General features: G+C 43.9%; 1 protein-coding gene across 1 annotated transcript in view; it reads left to right on the forward strand.

Moving 5' to 3' along the window:
- Positions 1–4666, forward strand: part of RBPMS2 (RNA binding protein, mRNA processing factor 2) — a 52652-nt gene extending 47986 nt beyond the window's left edge. The window contains exons 7-8 of the mRNA XM_060755593.2: positions 512–579; positions 3320–4666. Coding sequence (XP_060611576.1) covers positions 512–574 — 63 coding nt within the window. The 3' untranslated portion in view covers positions 575–579; positions 3320–4666. The remainder of the gene's footprint in view (positions 1–511; positions 580–3319) is intronic.
- The last annotated feature ends 11050 nt before the right edge of the window (positions 4667–15716 follow it).

Consider the following 15716-nt stretch of genomic DNA (forward strand, 5'->3'; position numbering starts at 1 on the left):
GGAAAACCTTTACCTTTTAATTATGTATATGTATGTATATGTATATATATAAATACAAACAAGAGGGTGGGTGAAAAGGTTTTGCCTCCTTTGTCATATAAATGAATTTTTAACAGCAAGATTTGGTACAGATCGTAGCCTGAACTGTCCTCCAAAAACTACAGTTTGATGCAGTCACCATCAATTTGAACACATTTGTGCCATTATTTAACCCAAGCATCAAAACCATTTTGGAAAACCCATTTTGGAAAAAAATCAGAGTTTTGTTTCGTGACCCATGAATTTAAAGCTATTTGAACGTCATTGAATCTGAAGACATCTTGATGAGCAGCAAGGACAATACTTGTGTTTCCACCCCGTGCATCTTCCTGCCTGGCTATGGGGAAGGATTCATGAACGATATCTGATGCTAATGGAGAACTGGGGAAGAGGTCCTATGCAGAATTACCCAAATCTGCATGGCTTGGATTGCTTTCCTCCCCGTCTGTCACATCCTGTCATTCTCTTCTAGATGCGCTGGTATCCTCCGTCCGAAGCCACCCAACAAGGATGGAAGTCTCGTCAGTTCTGTTAGTTTTAGTGAGTATCTTGTTTTGCTGTATGTGGGCTTGCTGGAGACACTCTCCCCTATGGTTGGGCTTTCTAGAACAGTTCTGCACCCGGAAAAGTGCTACTTGGCCCTAAAACTTGCCTGAAAGTAAATCTATACTGTAGAACGAATGGAGTTTGACACCACTTCAATGTCGTGGCTCAATAGGAAGGAAGCATAGGAGTTCTCTGGGTTGTTGTAGGTTTTTCGGGCTATATGGCCATGTTCTAGAAGCATTCTCTCAATGCCCACCAAGCCCTTCCAGTATTTTCTCTTGGTTGTAGGGGTTCTGGGAGCCAAGTTTGGTTCAATTCCATCATTGGTGGAGTTCAGAGTGCTCTTTGATTTTAGAACTATAAATCCCAGCAAGTACAACTCCCAGATGTCAAGGTCTATTTCCCCCAAACTCGACCAGTGTCGACATTTGGGCATATTGAGTATTCATGCCAAGTTTGGTCCAGATCCATCATTGTTTGAGTCCACAGCGCTCTCTGGATGTGAGTGAACTACAACTTGAAAACTCAAAGTCAATGCCCACCAAGCCCTTCCAGTATTTTCTCTTGGTTGTAGGGGTTCTGGGAGCCAAGTTTGGTTCAATTCCATCATTGGTGGAGTTCAGAGTGCTCTTTGATTGTAGGTGAACTATAAATCCCAGCAAGTACAACTCCCAGATGTCAAGGCCTATTTCCCCCAAACTCGACCAGTGTCGACATTTGGGCATATTGAGTATTCATGCCAAGTTTGGTCCAGATCCATTATTGTTAATAATAGTCCATAGCGCTCTCTGGATGTGGGTGAACTACAACTCTAAAACTCAAGGTCAATGTTCACCAAAGCCTTCCAATATTTTCTATTGGTCATGGGAGTTCTGGGTGCCAAGTTTGGTTCAATTCCAAATGTTAAGGTCTATTTTCCCCAAAGTCCACCAGTGTCCACATTTGGGCATATTGAGTATTTGTGCCAAGTTTGGTCCAGATCCATCCTAGCTTGAGTCTCTGGACTCAAGCTAGGAACTACAATTCCAAAACTCAAGGTGAATGTCCACCAAGCACTTCCAGTCTTTTCTGTTGGTCATGGGAGTTCTGTGTGTCAAGTTTGGTTCAATTCCATCGTTGGTGGAGTTCAGAATTCTCTTTGATTGTAGGTTAGCTCACAACCTCTGAGGGTGCTTGCCATAAATGCAGGAGAAACGTCAGGAGAGAATGCTTCTAGAAAACGGCCATATAGCCCAAAAAAACCTACAAAACCCAGTGATTCCAGCCATGAAAGCCTTCGACAATACATGGGAGTTGTCGTTTGTCAAGCCTTCTACTCCAAAGAGTGCTGGTGCTTCATCATCACCCCATCGCATTGAGCAATGGCAGTTGAAGAAGCATCAAAACTACAGTGTAGATGCACCCTGAGATACGGGAACAAGGAGTGGGAGTGTATTGTTGATGGCTTTCATTGTTGGAATCACTGGGTTGCTGTGAGTTTTTCAAGCTGTATGGCCTTGTTCGAGCAGCATTCTCTCCTAATGATTTGCCTCCATCTGTGGCCGACATCTTCAGATTTTCTGTTAGCACTGAGGCAAGTGTGTGTGTGTGTGTGTGTGTGTGTGTGTGTGTATACACGCAATTAGCAAGCTGTAGTGAAAATAAACACTGGTTTTTAATAATGATGGTGTTTTTGCTTCTTGTATTTTATTTTGCTGTACTGTAATTTTGGGCTTGGCCTCATGTTAGCTGCCCTGAGTCCCCTTTGGGGAGATTGTGGTGGTGTATAAATAAAGTTGTTTATTATTATTATTATTATTATTATTATTATTATTTATTGCAACAGTTGCTTTAAACAAACAATGGTTCTTTCTCCCACTCTGGACATTCCACAAGTATATACACACTCCACTTGCTTCACTGCCAACAGAACCTCTGGAGATGCCATTAGCCACACATGCAGGTGGAATGTTAGGAGAGAATGCTACTGGAACATAGCCATACTGCCCGAAAATCTCACAACAACCCAAGGAGTGGGAGTTATCTACCTTCCATACCATTGAAGGATATGTTGTACAACAGGCATGGGCAAACTAGCTGTTAGGAATTGTGGGCGTTGTAGTCCAAAACACTTGGAGGGCCGAAGTTTGCCCATGCCTGATGTACAACATTTAGTGAGTGTCTTGTTTTGCTGTATGTGGGCTCGCAGGAGTTTTGTAGACCATTTTTTGTGTGTCAGGAGCGAATTGAGAAACTGCAAGTCGCTTCTGATGTGAGAGAATTGGCCACCTGCAAGGACGTTGCCCAGGGGGTGCCTGGATGTTTGGATATTTTACCATCCTTGTGGGAGGCTTCTCTCATGTCCCCACATGGAAAGCTGGAGCTGACAGAGGGAGCTCGTCCATGCTCTCCCTGTATTTGAACCTCCAACCTGTCAGTCTTCAGTCCTTCAGTCATTGCGCCATTGTGGCTGTAGACCAGTGCTGTGTGTAGAACCGTGGTTCTCGACCTGTGGGTCCCCAGATGTTTTGGCCTTCAAATCCCAGAAATCCTAACAGCTGGCAAACTGGCTGGGATTTCTGGGAGTTGTAGGCCAAAACACCTGGTGACCCACAGGTTGAGAACCACTGGTGTAGAATAACGCCGCTCAATCCTAAAGCATATACAGGGGGCTAGTAGTGGAAGTTGCTCACCTTCCATGCTACGATGCACAAGCTATCTATGATGTGTCCTTGCTCTTTTCTTTCCCCCCAAGACTCGCCTCTTGGCCCACATTTCCCTCCCTTGTCTCTCCGTGGAGCGATGTGCCAGGGATGAAGTAGTCTGTGGATCGCTGGAAACCTTCCCTCCAACCCCTTCCTGTGGACGCCGGCAAGGTGCCCAATTGCAGTAACGCTCCCTTTTTCCGTGAACAAACGACTCCGTGGGCTTCCCATCCCGAGACTGTGAACGGCCTCCTCTTCCCGCAATGTCCTCGGCTGCATGGTCCGTGTCCGCTCCTTGCTTGCTTGCCCGCTTGCCTGCCCGCCCGCCTGCCTGCCTCCCATTGCTGAGTTTCCCCTCCCTTGGAGAGACCAGTTCCCGATGCGAGACCCCTTTTGTGTCCCCAGCCAAGACGCTGGCGTGAAACGTGGTCTAGCCGTGTACAGTGCAATAATAACCCAAGCCTTTCTTATCCCTAAACCTTGTCGATGCGGTTCCGCCGACGGGAGCGAAAGACAAGTCGGTTTTTGCATGTTTTTTTCTCTGGCATGAATTTAGAACACTTTCAAACTCGGTGGGTGTGTGCGTGCGTGAGTGTGCAAAGCTTGTTTTTGTTCTGTGTCACCATAGCAGCGGGTTTTGGCCTTGCTATTGATCACTGAAGTTTTCTTTTTTCCCCATCTTGCTTCTGTGAAGACTTGGCTTCTGCAAAACACTCTCCTAGTTTGGCCTCGTCCTGGTTTGCGTTTCCTTTTCAGTCTTTTCCTTTCCTTCTTTGACTCGACTTTCCTTCTCCAAAAGTACAATGCACTGGGTTCCTTGTCCACTTTCCCCCTTCTCCAGTTCAAGTCAGGGTTGTGTTTCGTTTTTTTTTTTTGTTTCGTTTTTCTGTCAAGCTTCTATATATAGAACATCTGTAAAATATTTAACCTTTTTTGTTTTGTTGTTGTTTCCACATCCCTCTGATTGGAGAGAATCCAGTCTTGCCAAATAATCAGCCATCCTTATGGGAATATCGAACAAAGATGTACGAGTATTTTTGTACCATGTGTAATAAGGAAATATTTATGCATCATAAAAAAAGATTTTGTGTGGTTTTGTGCAATTAATTAATTATTATTATTATTAAAGAGAAACTGTAATCTGTAAAATAAGTTTAATGTTCAGTTTAAAAGCTTGAAGAGAGAGAGAGAGAAAAGACTTTTTTTCTGTAACTGATTCAGTCAGGCATAGTAACAAGAAATTGTGCAATTTTTCGTTGACATTTTATTGCTTGGTATTTGGAAGTGCTTTAAGTATTATATTGGACCATGGCTGTCTCACTTGTATTAAAATCCTTGAGAATAAGTTGCTATATCCTATGAGAATGTGAAACTGGATAATATATGAATTGTACTCAGTGGTGTGTTGACTCTTTACTGCATGGAGGTGGATGGTGTGTGATCTTTACTACTTATTCCCAGAGTCCACAGAGTGAGGTATACAGAGGTGGCCTTAGGTAATTTTCAACAGTAAGCAAAAAGTATTTTGGTGCCCCCAACCAATCACTGATATATATTTTCTGTTCGTCGTGGGAGTTCTGTGTGCCATACTTGGTTCAATTCCATCATTGGTGGAGTTCGGAATGCTCTTTGATTGTAGGTGAACTATACATCCCAGTAACTACAACTCGCATATGTCAAGGTCTATTTTCTCCCAAGAGCGCCTCAAAAGCGCCCCTGTGCAAAATCAACTATACTGCAAATGCTTACTTTGCGTAATGGGTTGAGCCGCCCCTGGGGGTATACACGAGTGTATCGTTGTATGTGTAATAATAATAATAAAACTTTATTTATACCCTGCCACCATCTCCGCAAGGGACTTGGAGCGGCTTACATGAGGCCAAGGCCAACAACACATCAATAAAAACAAAAGCAATAAACAAAAACAATAAATGCAATACAATTAATATAAATCACATATAAACAATAACACACAATGATTTAAAAACCTATGGCCAGACCAAATGTAATAGTTTAAAATTTAAAAAATAAATGCTGGGCATGAACAAGGTAGGATATATCTGGTATAGGGTTTTAAAAGAAATGAAGCGCACCGGCTCTTTGGCTTAGAAATGGAGATGAGCACCACCCGCAGTGTCGGACACGACTAGGGGAAACCTTTACTATACATACTGGCAGGCCTGTAGCGAGGGGGGGGGGTTTAGGGGTTCAACCCCCCCCCCCCAAGTGTTTCAGATTTTTTTAAAAAACCCAGTTTACTCATGAATTTTAACTGGTTAACCAAATCCCCATGCTAAGTCTATGAGATGCAAAAAATTAAGAGTCCCTCCAGAACTACAAGCACTATCTCAAGCAAATATTTATTTATTTATTTATTGTTCGAACTTATATGCCGCCACTCCCCTGGGGCTCGGAGCAGCTTACAAGAACAGGCTAAAATCGAACACAATTTAAAAACAGTTTAAAACAGTTTGAAAACAGCAATATCAGAGATCAAAGGCCCGTCGAAACAGATATGTCTTACATGCCCTGTGGAAAGCTGATAAGTCCCGCAAGGCATGGACGTCAGGTGGCAGAGTATTCCAGAGTGATGGTGCCACTGCTGTAAAGGCTCTGCATCTGGTTGCTGTTAGACGCAAGGTCTTGACACTGGGAATTTCCAATAGATCTTGGTCCTCAGAACGGAGGGATCTCTGGGGTTGGTAGGGGGTGAGGCGGTCCCTCAGGTACATCGGCCCCAGACCATTCAAGGCCTTAAATATTGACAATTTATTCACACTGTCATTACTTGCAGCAATAGCCGATGTAGTGAAGCAACCAAGTTGGGTGTGTGTGTGTTGAATGCTCTCATTAAGGAGGCCAGACTTGGTGGAGGTGGTTGACAGGGGCGGAGCTGCAGGCTATTGAAGGCTGCTCTGCTCCCTGCTGTGCTCTTTGCTTTAGCGTGAGCTAGAAAGCAGGTTTCAAACCCTCCCAAACACAAAATTTTCAACCCCTCCCGAAATTTTTTTCTGGCTACGGCCCTGCATACTGGCATCACAAACTAGAATAGTAAGGTACAGATTGAGCATCTCTTATCCAAAATGCTTGGGAACAAAATTGTTTTGGATTTTTTTTACAGCATTTATATTCCGCCCTTCTCTTCTCAGCCCAAATTGAGGCAGATAAGATGTGTTGCCTTAGTACCATCTCTCACCAAACAAGATCCCTGAAGTCACTAGTTTTCTGTTAACTTTACTCTCTTTGGGTTGTTGTGGGTTTTTTCGGGCCATATGGCCATGTTCTAGAGGCATTCTCTCCTGACGTTTTACCTGCGTCTATGGCAAGCATCCTCAGAGGCAGTGAGGTCTGTTGGAACTAGGAAAATGGATTTATATATCTGTGGAAAGACCAGGGTGGGTCTTTCCCACCCTAGAATGCCTCTAGAACATGGCCATATAGCCTGAAAAAACCCACAACAACCCAGTGATTCCAGCCATGAAAGCCTTCGACAATGAAAGAGAAACAATAGAAACAGGTGATAGTGAATGCTTTCCCATGGCCTTCATAACGGGGACCGGAGCATAGTCGCCAGTCCGGTGGCAACGTCTGCTCACTTGCACGATCACGACTCCTTTCGTTCCCGGTTTGCCCTGGGTCATTGCCATCTGTTGTGTCTCCTCCTTTGCGCTGCCAGGGTGTGCATTTGCACAGGAGCGCAAGCTGTCAAGAGCAGCCTCTCTTCCTTCCGAGAGACGCTTTGGCACCTGATGGGGAGGACCTTCCTTTTGGGGCCTGCTGGGAGTGGGGCTGCGCGGATGCACCTGCTCCATTAGGCAGGCCAGTTTCACGGCCGTCTCCGAAAAGCAGGGGCTCTTTGGATGAATAAATGATAACGATTAACCAGTCAGGTTGAAGCAAGTGCTCAGCCAAGCGGCAGCCTCTCCAAGTACATAGGAAAGGGTGGGAGATTTGGGGCAGTGGTTGTAGGAAGAGGGACGAGAATGCTTTTGCAAGTGGGGAGGTGCCAGTCAAAAATTATAACTCCGTTGTTTTCCAGTAAGATCCTGTTGAATCGCTCAAAACCCTTTGGCTTGTGTTTTCAGTGGTGTTTTGACTTCACCCTTATATATTACTAGTCGTCCCATGCCACACATTGCTGTGGCCCAGTCTGTGTATAATAATAATAATAATAATAATAATAATAATAATTTATTTGTACCCCACTACCATCTCCCCAAGGGACTCGATGCGACTTAGGCATTGAGTCGCCTAATTAGGCTGAAAAATGCGGTATAGAAATAAAGCAAATAAATAAATAAATAAATAAATAAATAACATAAACTCCCAAATGCCAAGGTCTAGTTTCCCCAAACTCCACCAGTGTCCACATTTGGACATATTGAGTATTCGTGCCAAGTTTTGTCCAGATCCATCATTGTTTGAGTCCACAGTGCCCTCTGGAAGTAGGTGACCTACAACTCCAAAACTTAAGGTCAGTGACCACCAAACGCTTGCAGTATTTTCTGTTGATCATGGGAGTTCTGGGTACCAAGTTTGGTTCAATTCCAACTGTCAAGGTCTATTTCCCCCAAAGTCCACCAGTGTCCACATTTGGGCATATTGAGTATTCGTGCCATGTTTAGTCCAGATCCATCCTAACTTGAGTCCTTGGATGTAGGTGAACTACGACTCTAAAACTCAAGGTCAGTGCCCACCAAACCTTTCCAGTATTTTCTGTTGTCTCGTGGGAGTTCTGGGTTCAATTCTATCGTTGGTGGAGTCCAGAATACTCTTTGATTGTAGGTGAACTATAAATCCCAGCAACTACAATTTTCTAATTACAAAATCAATCCTCCTCAAACCCCACCAGTATTCAAATTTGGGCGTATTGGGTATTTGTGCCCAATTTGGTCCAGTGAATGAGAATACATCCTGCATATAAGATATTTACATTATGATTCATAACAGTAGCAAAATTACAGTTCTGAAGTAGCAAAAAAAAATAATGTGATGGTTGGGGGTCACTGCACCATGAGGAACTGTATTAAGGAGTCACGGCATTAAGTAGGTTGAGAAAAACCGCTCCAGATTTTGTTGAACTTCAGATCCCAGCATTCCTCACTATTGGTTGTACAAGATAGGGCTGCTAGTAGTGCAGTTTTCATCCCTGTGCTGGTGAATTTGGTGGTCTGTCTTGCCCTGTTCTCTGGGATTCTCTCCTTTCGTGTGGGGTGCCAAAAAGGTAGACTTTCGCAGTGTTTCTCAACCTGGGGATCGGGACCTCTGCAAGGGTCGCAAGGTGGTGTCAAAGGGGTTGCCAAAGACCATAAGAGAAAACAGTGTTTTCTGTTGGTCATGGGGGTTCTGTGTGGGAAGTTTGGTCCAATTCTATCGTTGGTAGGGTTCAGATTGTTCTTTGATTGTAGGTGAACTATAAATCCCAGTAACGACAACTCCCAAATGTCAAGGTCTATTTTTCCCAAACTCTACCAGTGTTCTCATTTGGGCATGTTGACTATCCATGCCAGGTTTGGCCCATATCCATCATTGTTTGAGTCCACAGTGCTGTCTGGATGTAGGTGAGCTACAACTCCAAAACTCAAGGTCAATGCCCACCAAACCCTTCCAGTAATTTCAGTCATGGGAATTCTGCGTGCCAAGTTTGATTCAATTCCATCATTGGTGGAGTTCAGGATACTCTTTTATTGTAGGTGAACTATAAATCCCAGCAACTACAACTCCCAAATGATAAAATCAACCCCCCTCAACCCCATTTGGGTGTATTGGGTATTTGTGCCAAATTTGGTCCAGTGACTGAAAATACATATTTACATTACGATTCATAACAATAGCGAAATTGCAGTTATGAATTAGCAACAAAAATAATTTTATGGTTAGGGGTCACCGCAACATGAGGAGCGACATTAAGGGATCGTGGCATTAGGAAGGTGGAGAATCACTGTTCTATTGTGTCCCCTTCCTGCCGCCCCCAGTCTTTGGGGCCCGGAGCCCTCTCTCCACATCCTTGGCTTGTGTTCCGTCTCCGAAGCCATTCCAGTCGAGCGCTTTCCCTCCTTCCTTCCCTGTCTCTCCAACCAGCCACATCTCTCGGCTTTGCTCACCTGAGCATGAAGGGGGGCCCCTGGGGAGCATCGGAGCCCACCTTGGGACCACCCTGCCCTCTGAATTATAGAAGAGATTGCTGAAATCCTGCATTAACATGGACTGCGCATGAATAATTGACACCCCCATCCTTACGTAGAGCTCCTGCGCATGAACACATGCATTGTTCATCATAATCAAAGTAGGTCATAGCATAGCCGCAGCGTTGAATCCTAGCATAGAGGCACATATTCGTGTGTATTTATGTTCTTTTGGGTCACAACCGGCTTCGTGTAAAGCAGAACCAAACGGCTTTATGCATAATATCCACATATTGTAAGATATTGGATATTGTGGATAGGTGTTGTCAATGGGAAGCGTAATTCACATGTGAAGCTAGATCAAGCATGGGCAAACTCTGGCCCTGCAAATATCTCATATGCAGGATATAAGGGCTGGGCTGATAAATCACCAGCAGCAATAAGATCTACCAACCTAAGGTTGCCAGTTCGAAGCTCTGGGTAGGTGTGAGCACCTGACTGTCAGCCCAGCACACTGTTTACCTAATAAGTGTATTATTATTATTATTATTATTATTATTATTATTATCAAGCTCCCACCATTCCGAACAGCCTCGAGCCCCTTCCTTTTCACCCTCAGTTGCTTAAGCCAGGCATGGGCAAACTTATTTTGTCTTGGGGCCACATTGCGGGCTGGGCCAGGAGGGAGGGGGTGGGCCCGGGAGAGGGCAGCGCCAGGAAAGAGCAGGGCAGGAACTGGGTCACCCTCAGGTTGTCCTCCTGGTATAAGGACAGGGCTGCTCCCCATATGCTGGGAGAAAGGCAAGACATGCCACAACTGCCCGTCCCGATCCTCCTCCCCGATCCGCAGGCTGTCCTCTTGGCATTATGCTTGGAGGAGGGCAAGACAGGTGTTGGCTGAGAGTGCTGTGGAGGGCTCTCAGCCTAGTATTCCTTCCTTGAGCTACAGGGTGGACTTTGGCCTTTCCTCTGGTCACCCTACTTTTCTGCTAAGGCACCTTAACACTCTGTCTATGACTCTTTGGTGCCACCTGGAGCTTGTTTTCCAAATAACAGCCAAAATCCAGTAACTGGTTTAAATGCAACTATGAGCTTGTCCAAATTGGCAATAATAATAATAATAATAATAATAATAATAATAATAATAATCCTTAATAATAATAATAATAATAATAATAATAATAATAATAAACCATCTCCCGAAGGTATCAGTGCAGCTTACATGAGGCCAAGCCCAAATACAACAGTAAAAAACAACAACAATACAGCAAAATAACTCAAAAAACAAGGCAATAACATTAACAACACACAATGATGCAATTAAAATCTATGTCAGAACCAAATGTAACAATTAAAATTAAAAAGTGCTGGGCATGACCAGGTGAGGGGGATGGAGGGGGATGGGTATGCAGATATCCTGGATCTCGGATAAAGTGCGTTGGGGACATAAGGCTTGGAGTTTCCTTATTCTGGGAAGGCACACTGGAACAACAACGTTTTCAAGCTCCTCCTAGCGATGGGGCCTGCCTGATGTCATTAGGGAGAGAGTTCCAGAGTCGAGGGGCCACCACCGAGAAAGCCCTATCCCTCGTCCCCACCATGCAGGTGGGATCGTGAGTAGGGCCTCTCCAGATGAATGACGAGATCGTGTGGGTTCGTACACAGAGATGCGGTCACGCAGGTAGGCGGGTCCAAACCATTCAGGGCTTTGTAGGTAAGAACCTGCACCTTAAATTGGGACCGGAAAATGAATGGCAGCCAGTGGAGCTCCTTAAACAGGAGGGTTGACCTCTCCCTGTAAGGAGCACCAGTTAACAACCTGGCCACCGCCCGTTGGACCAATGGAAATTTCTGGGCCATTTTCAAGGGCAGCCCCACGTAGACTGCACTACAGTAGTCCAATCTGGAAGTGACTAAGGCGTGGACCACCCTGACCAGATCCGCCTTCGCGAGGTATGGTCGCAGTTGGCGCACGAGTCTTAATTGTGCAAATGCACTCCCAGCCACTGCCGACGCCTGAGCCTCAAGCGTAAGTGATGAGTCCAGGAGGACACCCAAACTGCGGACCTGTGACTTCAGAGGGCGTGTAACCCCGTCCAGCACAGGTTGCCACCCTATACCCCGATCCGGTTTACGATCGACCAGGAGAACCTCTGTCTTGTCGGGACTGATCTTCAGCTTGTTCTTCCGCATCCAGACAGCCACAGCGGCCAGACACTCGTCCAGCACCCGAGGGGCTTCCTTGGAGTTAGGTGGAAAAGAGTAGTAGAGTTGAGTGTCATCTGCGTAGAGATAACCTCACCCAGTGGTTTCATGTAGATGTTAAAAAGCATGGGAGACAGAATGACTGTAATGCAGGCATAGGTAAACTTTGGCCCATCAGGTGTTTTGGACTTCGACTCCCACCATTCCTAACAGCCCCTTTTGTTTTCCAACTCCCACCGTTCCTCAGCCCTTTCATTTTCCTCCTCAGCTGCTTAAGCTGGTCAAGTGGTCCCTGGTCAAACTGATCCCTGGTCAAACTGGTCTCTGGTCAAAGTTGCCCCTGGTTAAGTGGTCCCTACTCAAACTGGTCTTTTGCTATTTGGATGTGTTGTACCCCGCCTTGAGCCATGAGGAGCGGCAGGTAACATTATTTACTGTTATTTTTATTATTATTGAATATGAATTCCAATTGTTTCACACGCATTTTATAATGTCCTAAAGATTTTTAAAAATAATAATAATATATCAACAAGAAAAGGGGGTGGGGGTTTACATGGAAAGTAGAACATTCATTTTGCAGAGAAGTCAGAAAGAGATTAGGGAGTTAGAGTGGTCATAAATCAAGCGTGATAACAAAACGTCCATGAAAAAAGAAAAAAAGAGATTAAAAAATTAAAATAGTATTAAAAAATAGTAAAAATGTGTCCCTTGACTTCCATTCTGTGCTTTAGCTATTTGTATTTTCTCTGTATCTTCCTGATTTTATTAAAGATTTAAACATAGAATGTAACTCTATATGTGTATTCTTTAAAAAATATATATCTTTCTAGATCTTTTTGTTTCATACACATCAAAAAGTGTCCAATCCGTCTTCCTTCTTGGGCTTCCCGAACTCGACTTCAAAAGAAAGGTTAATTTGTCCGTATCTCTAATTTCTCTTAATTTACTTATCCAATCTTCCATGTCTGGTGTTTTATTTAGTTTCCAAAACTTCGCGTATTATATTCTTGCCGCCGTCCTAAAGATTTTTAAAAACCATTTTGTGCATAAATAATAATAATAATAATAGCACTTTATTTGTACCCCGCTACCATCTCCCCAAGGGACTCGGCCGAGCCCAAACACAACAATACAAGCAATAATAACAACAATACAAGAAATTAAAATAAAAACATAGACAATAAAATATACAACATTTTCAATAAGACAACACACAATAGTTGGCTTGCATGGAAGCATTGGAAATCAAAGGTTGTTGGGCGAGTGGGCTTATGAATGAAAGGCCCTCCTCGTAAATGTACAGCAGAGTAACTTATGAGCAGCAGCGTGACCCAGCACCAGTCGCCCAAAAACAAAAACACATAAACCAGTGTTGTCTCTTCCATAGGAGGCTTTTCTTTATAGCAAAATAATATTGACAAGAACAAGGTTTCCATAACATGAACAAAGTTCTTTATACTTATTTGCTTCCACACCAAGTTTCTTTCTCATGCTTCGCTCTCACAGAGCCTCCTCTCACACCAAAGTTACACAGGAGCTTCACACAGTAGCTTTATACACACAGCATCCTAAACACAGCTTTACACACGAGGCCTTCAACCTGTGGCTTCTCTCACCAAAACCTTTGCACACCAGGCCTTTCACACACTGGAGCCTACTAACTCTGAAACCTTTCTCACACTGAGGCGTTCTCATACTGAAACAAACTAACACTGAGGCCTACTAACACACTGAGGCCCATCTTCCACAGAGGTGAATTAACACTGAGGGCTCCCTCAAACGAACGGTTACTATACAGACACACTTGCTTATATTGAAACTGCAGCTTTTGCAGAGTCCTTGCATCTAACCCTTTCAGTGTTGGACTAACATTTTTGCAATTAAAAATATCTAGTTAATATTTCTGACAAAGGTGTCCCTATCTCAGCCCCCAGGTGGACAGGGTGGGGATCCTGAAGTCTTTGGCATGAACCTTTTCCTCCTGCAGGCACTTCCTGCACCTCCTGATTCTCACTCCTTGGCTGCCATTGCTGCCAGGGCATTTTCTCCCAAGTGCAATCCACTACCACAATTTCCCCATTCATTCCTATGTGGAAAAGGGGACTCACCGGGTGGCAAAGCATTGAGCCAAAGGCGAGAGGGAAAAAGATGGGACTCTAAAGTAGCTGCACTGACTCTCCTTTCTCCTCCCCGAATTCCTTCCCTCTAGAAACATCCCTCCATTTCCTTAACACTGCTGGAGGATGTGCCTTTTCTCTCCCCAGATGCTTTTCAGGCTTTTGAGCTGAGATTTCCAAGGGTGCATCAACACTGCTGAATTCATGGAGTTTGACACCACTTTAACTGCCTTGGCTCAATGCTATGGAATCCTGGGAGCTGTCGTTTGGTGAGGCACCAGCACTCTTTGGCAGAGAATACTGAAGACCTTGCAAAACCACAACTCCTATATTTTCATAACATCAAGCTGTGGTGATTAAAATGGTGTTAAACTGCATATATTCTACAATTAAGATATATTTCTGTCATTGAGCTGCATGAGACCTAGAGATTCCTGGAGAGGTGTTCTACAGTGCAGTTGCACCCATAGTCAATGCTTACTGTTCCCAGGGCACATAGATAAGGAGGCCCTAATGCAGGGGTCCTCAAATTAAGGCCCAGGGCCCGAATACAGCCCTCCAAGGTCATTTACCTTGCTACCAGGCACAATTCAAAGTGATGGCTTCAGCCTATAAAGCCCTAAACGGTTCCAGCCCAGTTTATCTATCCGAACGCATCTCTTCCTACGAACCCTCCAGGAACTTGAGATCGTCAGAGGCCCTGCTCTCAAGTACATTTAGCAGGGATGAGACAGGGCCTTCTCTGTGGTGGCCCCTTGGCTGTGGAACTCCCTGTCCAGGAATATTAGATCAGCCCCCTCTCTCCTGACCTTTCGAAAAAGAGTGAAAACTTGGCTCTTCGAGCAAGCTTTTGGAACCTCAGCACAGACAAACTTGAATCTGAAAATGACCCAGGAATGGCCAAGACGATGGAACAGATGAGGATTTGAACGAGAGGATATAGTTTTTAAATTTTCATTGTTTTTATGATTTTAAATGTACTGTAATGTTTCGTTTTTGCTTTTTATTTATGTATGTATTTTATATATGGCATCGAATTGTGCTGACTCTGTACACCGTCCTGAGTCGCCTTCGGGCTGATATGGGCGGGATAGAAATAAATAAATTACCCAGCCCTCACTCAGGGTCAACTTAAGTCTGAAACTACTTACACAACAATCCTATCTCAGCAGCCAAAAGCAGGCCCACACTTCCCATTGAAACACTAATAAGTTTATATTTGTTTAAATTGTTCTTCATTTTAATTATTGTATTGTTTTAAAGTGTTTTTTGCACTACAAATAAGATAGGCACAGTGTGCATAGGAATTCATTTGTTTTTTTTCTAATTATAATCTGGCTGGCCCATGCTGCAGATACAATAATAGTAATAATAATAATAATAATAATATTTAAAAAAATAATCTGTCCCTCCAACAGTTTGAGGGACTGTGACCTGACTCTCTATTTAAAAAGTTTGAGGATCCCTGCCCTATGGGTTGGACAGAAGCCTCTATGGAGCACGTTGCATGAAGTAGATCCCATTTGCAATGGATCCCACAGAATAAGAAGCATTGATCTACAGGGCTAAATATCTGGCAGGGTTACCCAGTAAATTTTAAACTTTGCATTGTAAATTGTTCCACGTATTTTACTGAATGTTTTCATGGTGATGTGTTTTATGTTGCGTCCCACCTCAAGGAGAGGTGGATAAGAAATAAAATTATTATTATTATTATTATTATTATTATTATTATTATTATTATTATTATGTATTCTTTCGTCATTTGATGCTTGCCAAGTCAACAGAAAACAGCAACCGAAAGCTCCCATATACCCCCTAGTGGACATTCTGATGAATACAGTGAAATTTAGCTGCTTATTGATTTGTATGTGCTTCTTAACTGACACTCTCTCCCCAAACAACATTTTAGCCCAATCGAAGAAGTGCACAGACAATTCTATGCCCACTATATTGGCCACAAACTCAAACTGCAAAATATCAACACAAGCAAGTGAATG

This window comes from Anolis sagrei, chromosome 9 (genome assembly GCF_037176765.1).
Source record: "Anolis sagrei isolate rAnoSag1 chromosome 9, rAnoSag1.mat, whole genome shotgun sequence".
In the NCBI taxonomy this organism is placed as follows: domain Eukaryota; kingdom Metazoa; phylum Chordata; class Lepidosauria; order Squamata; family Dactyloidae; genus Anolis; species Anolis sagrei.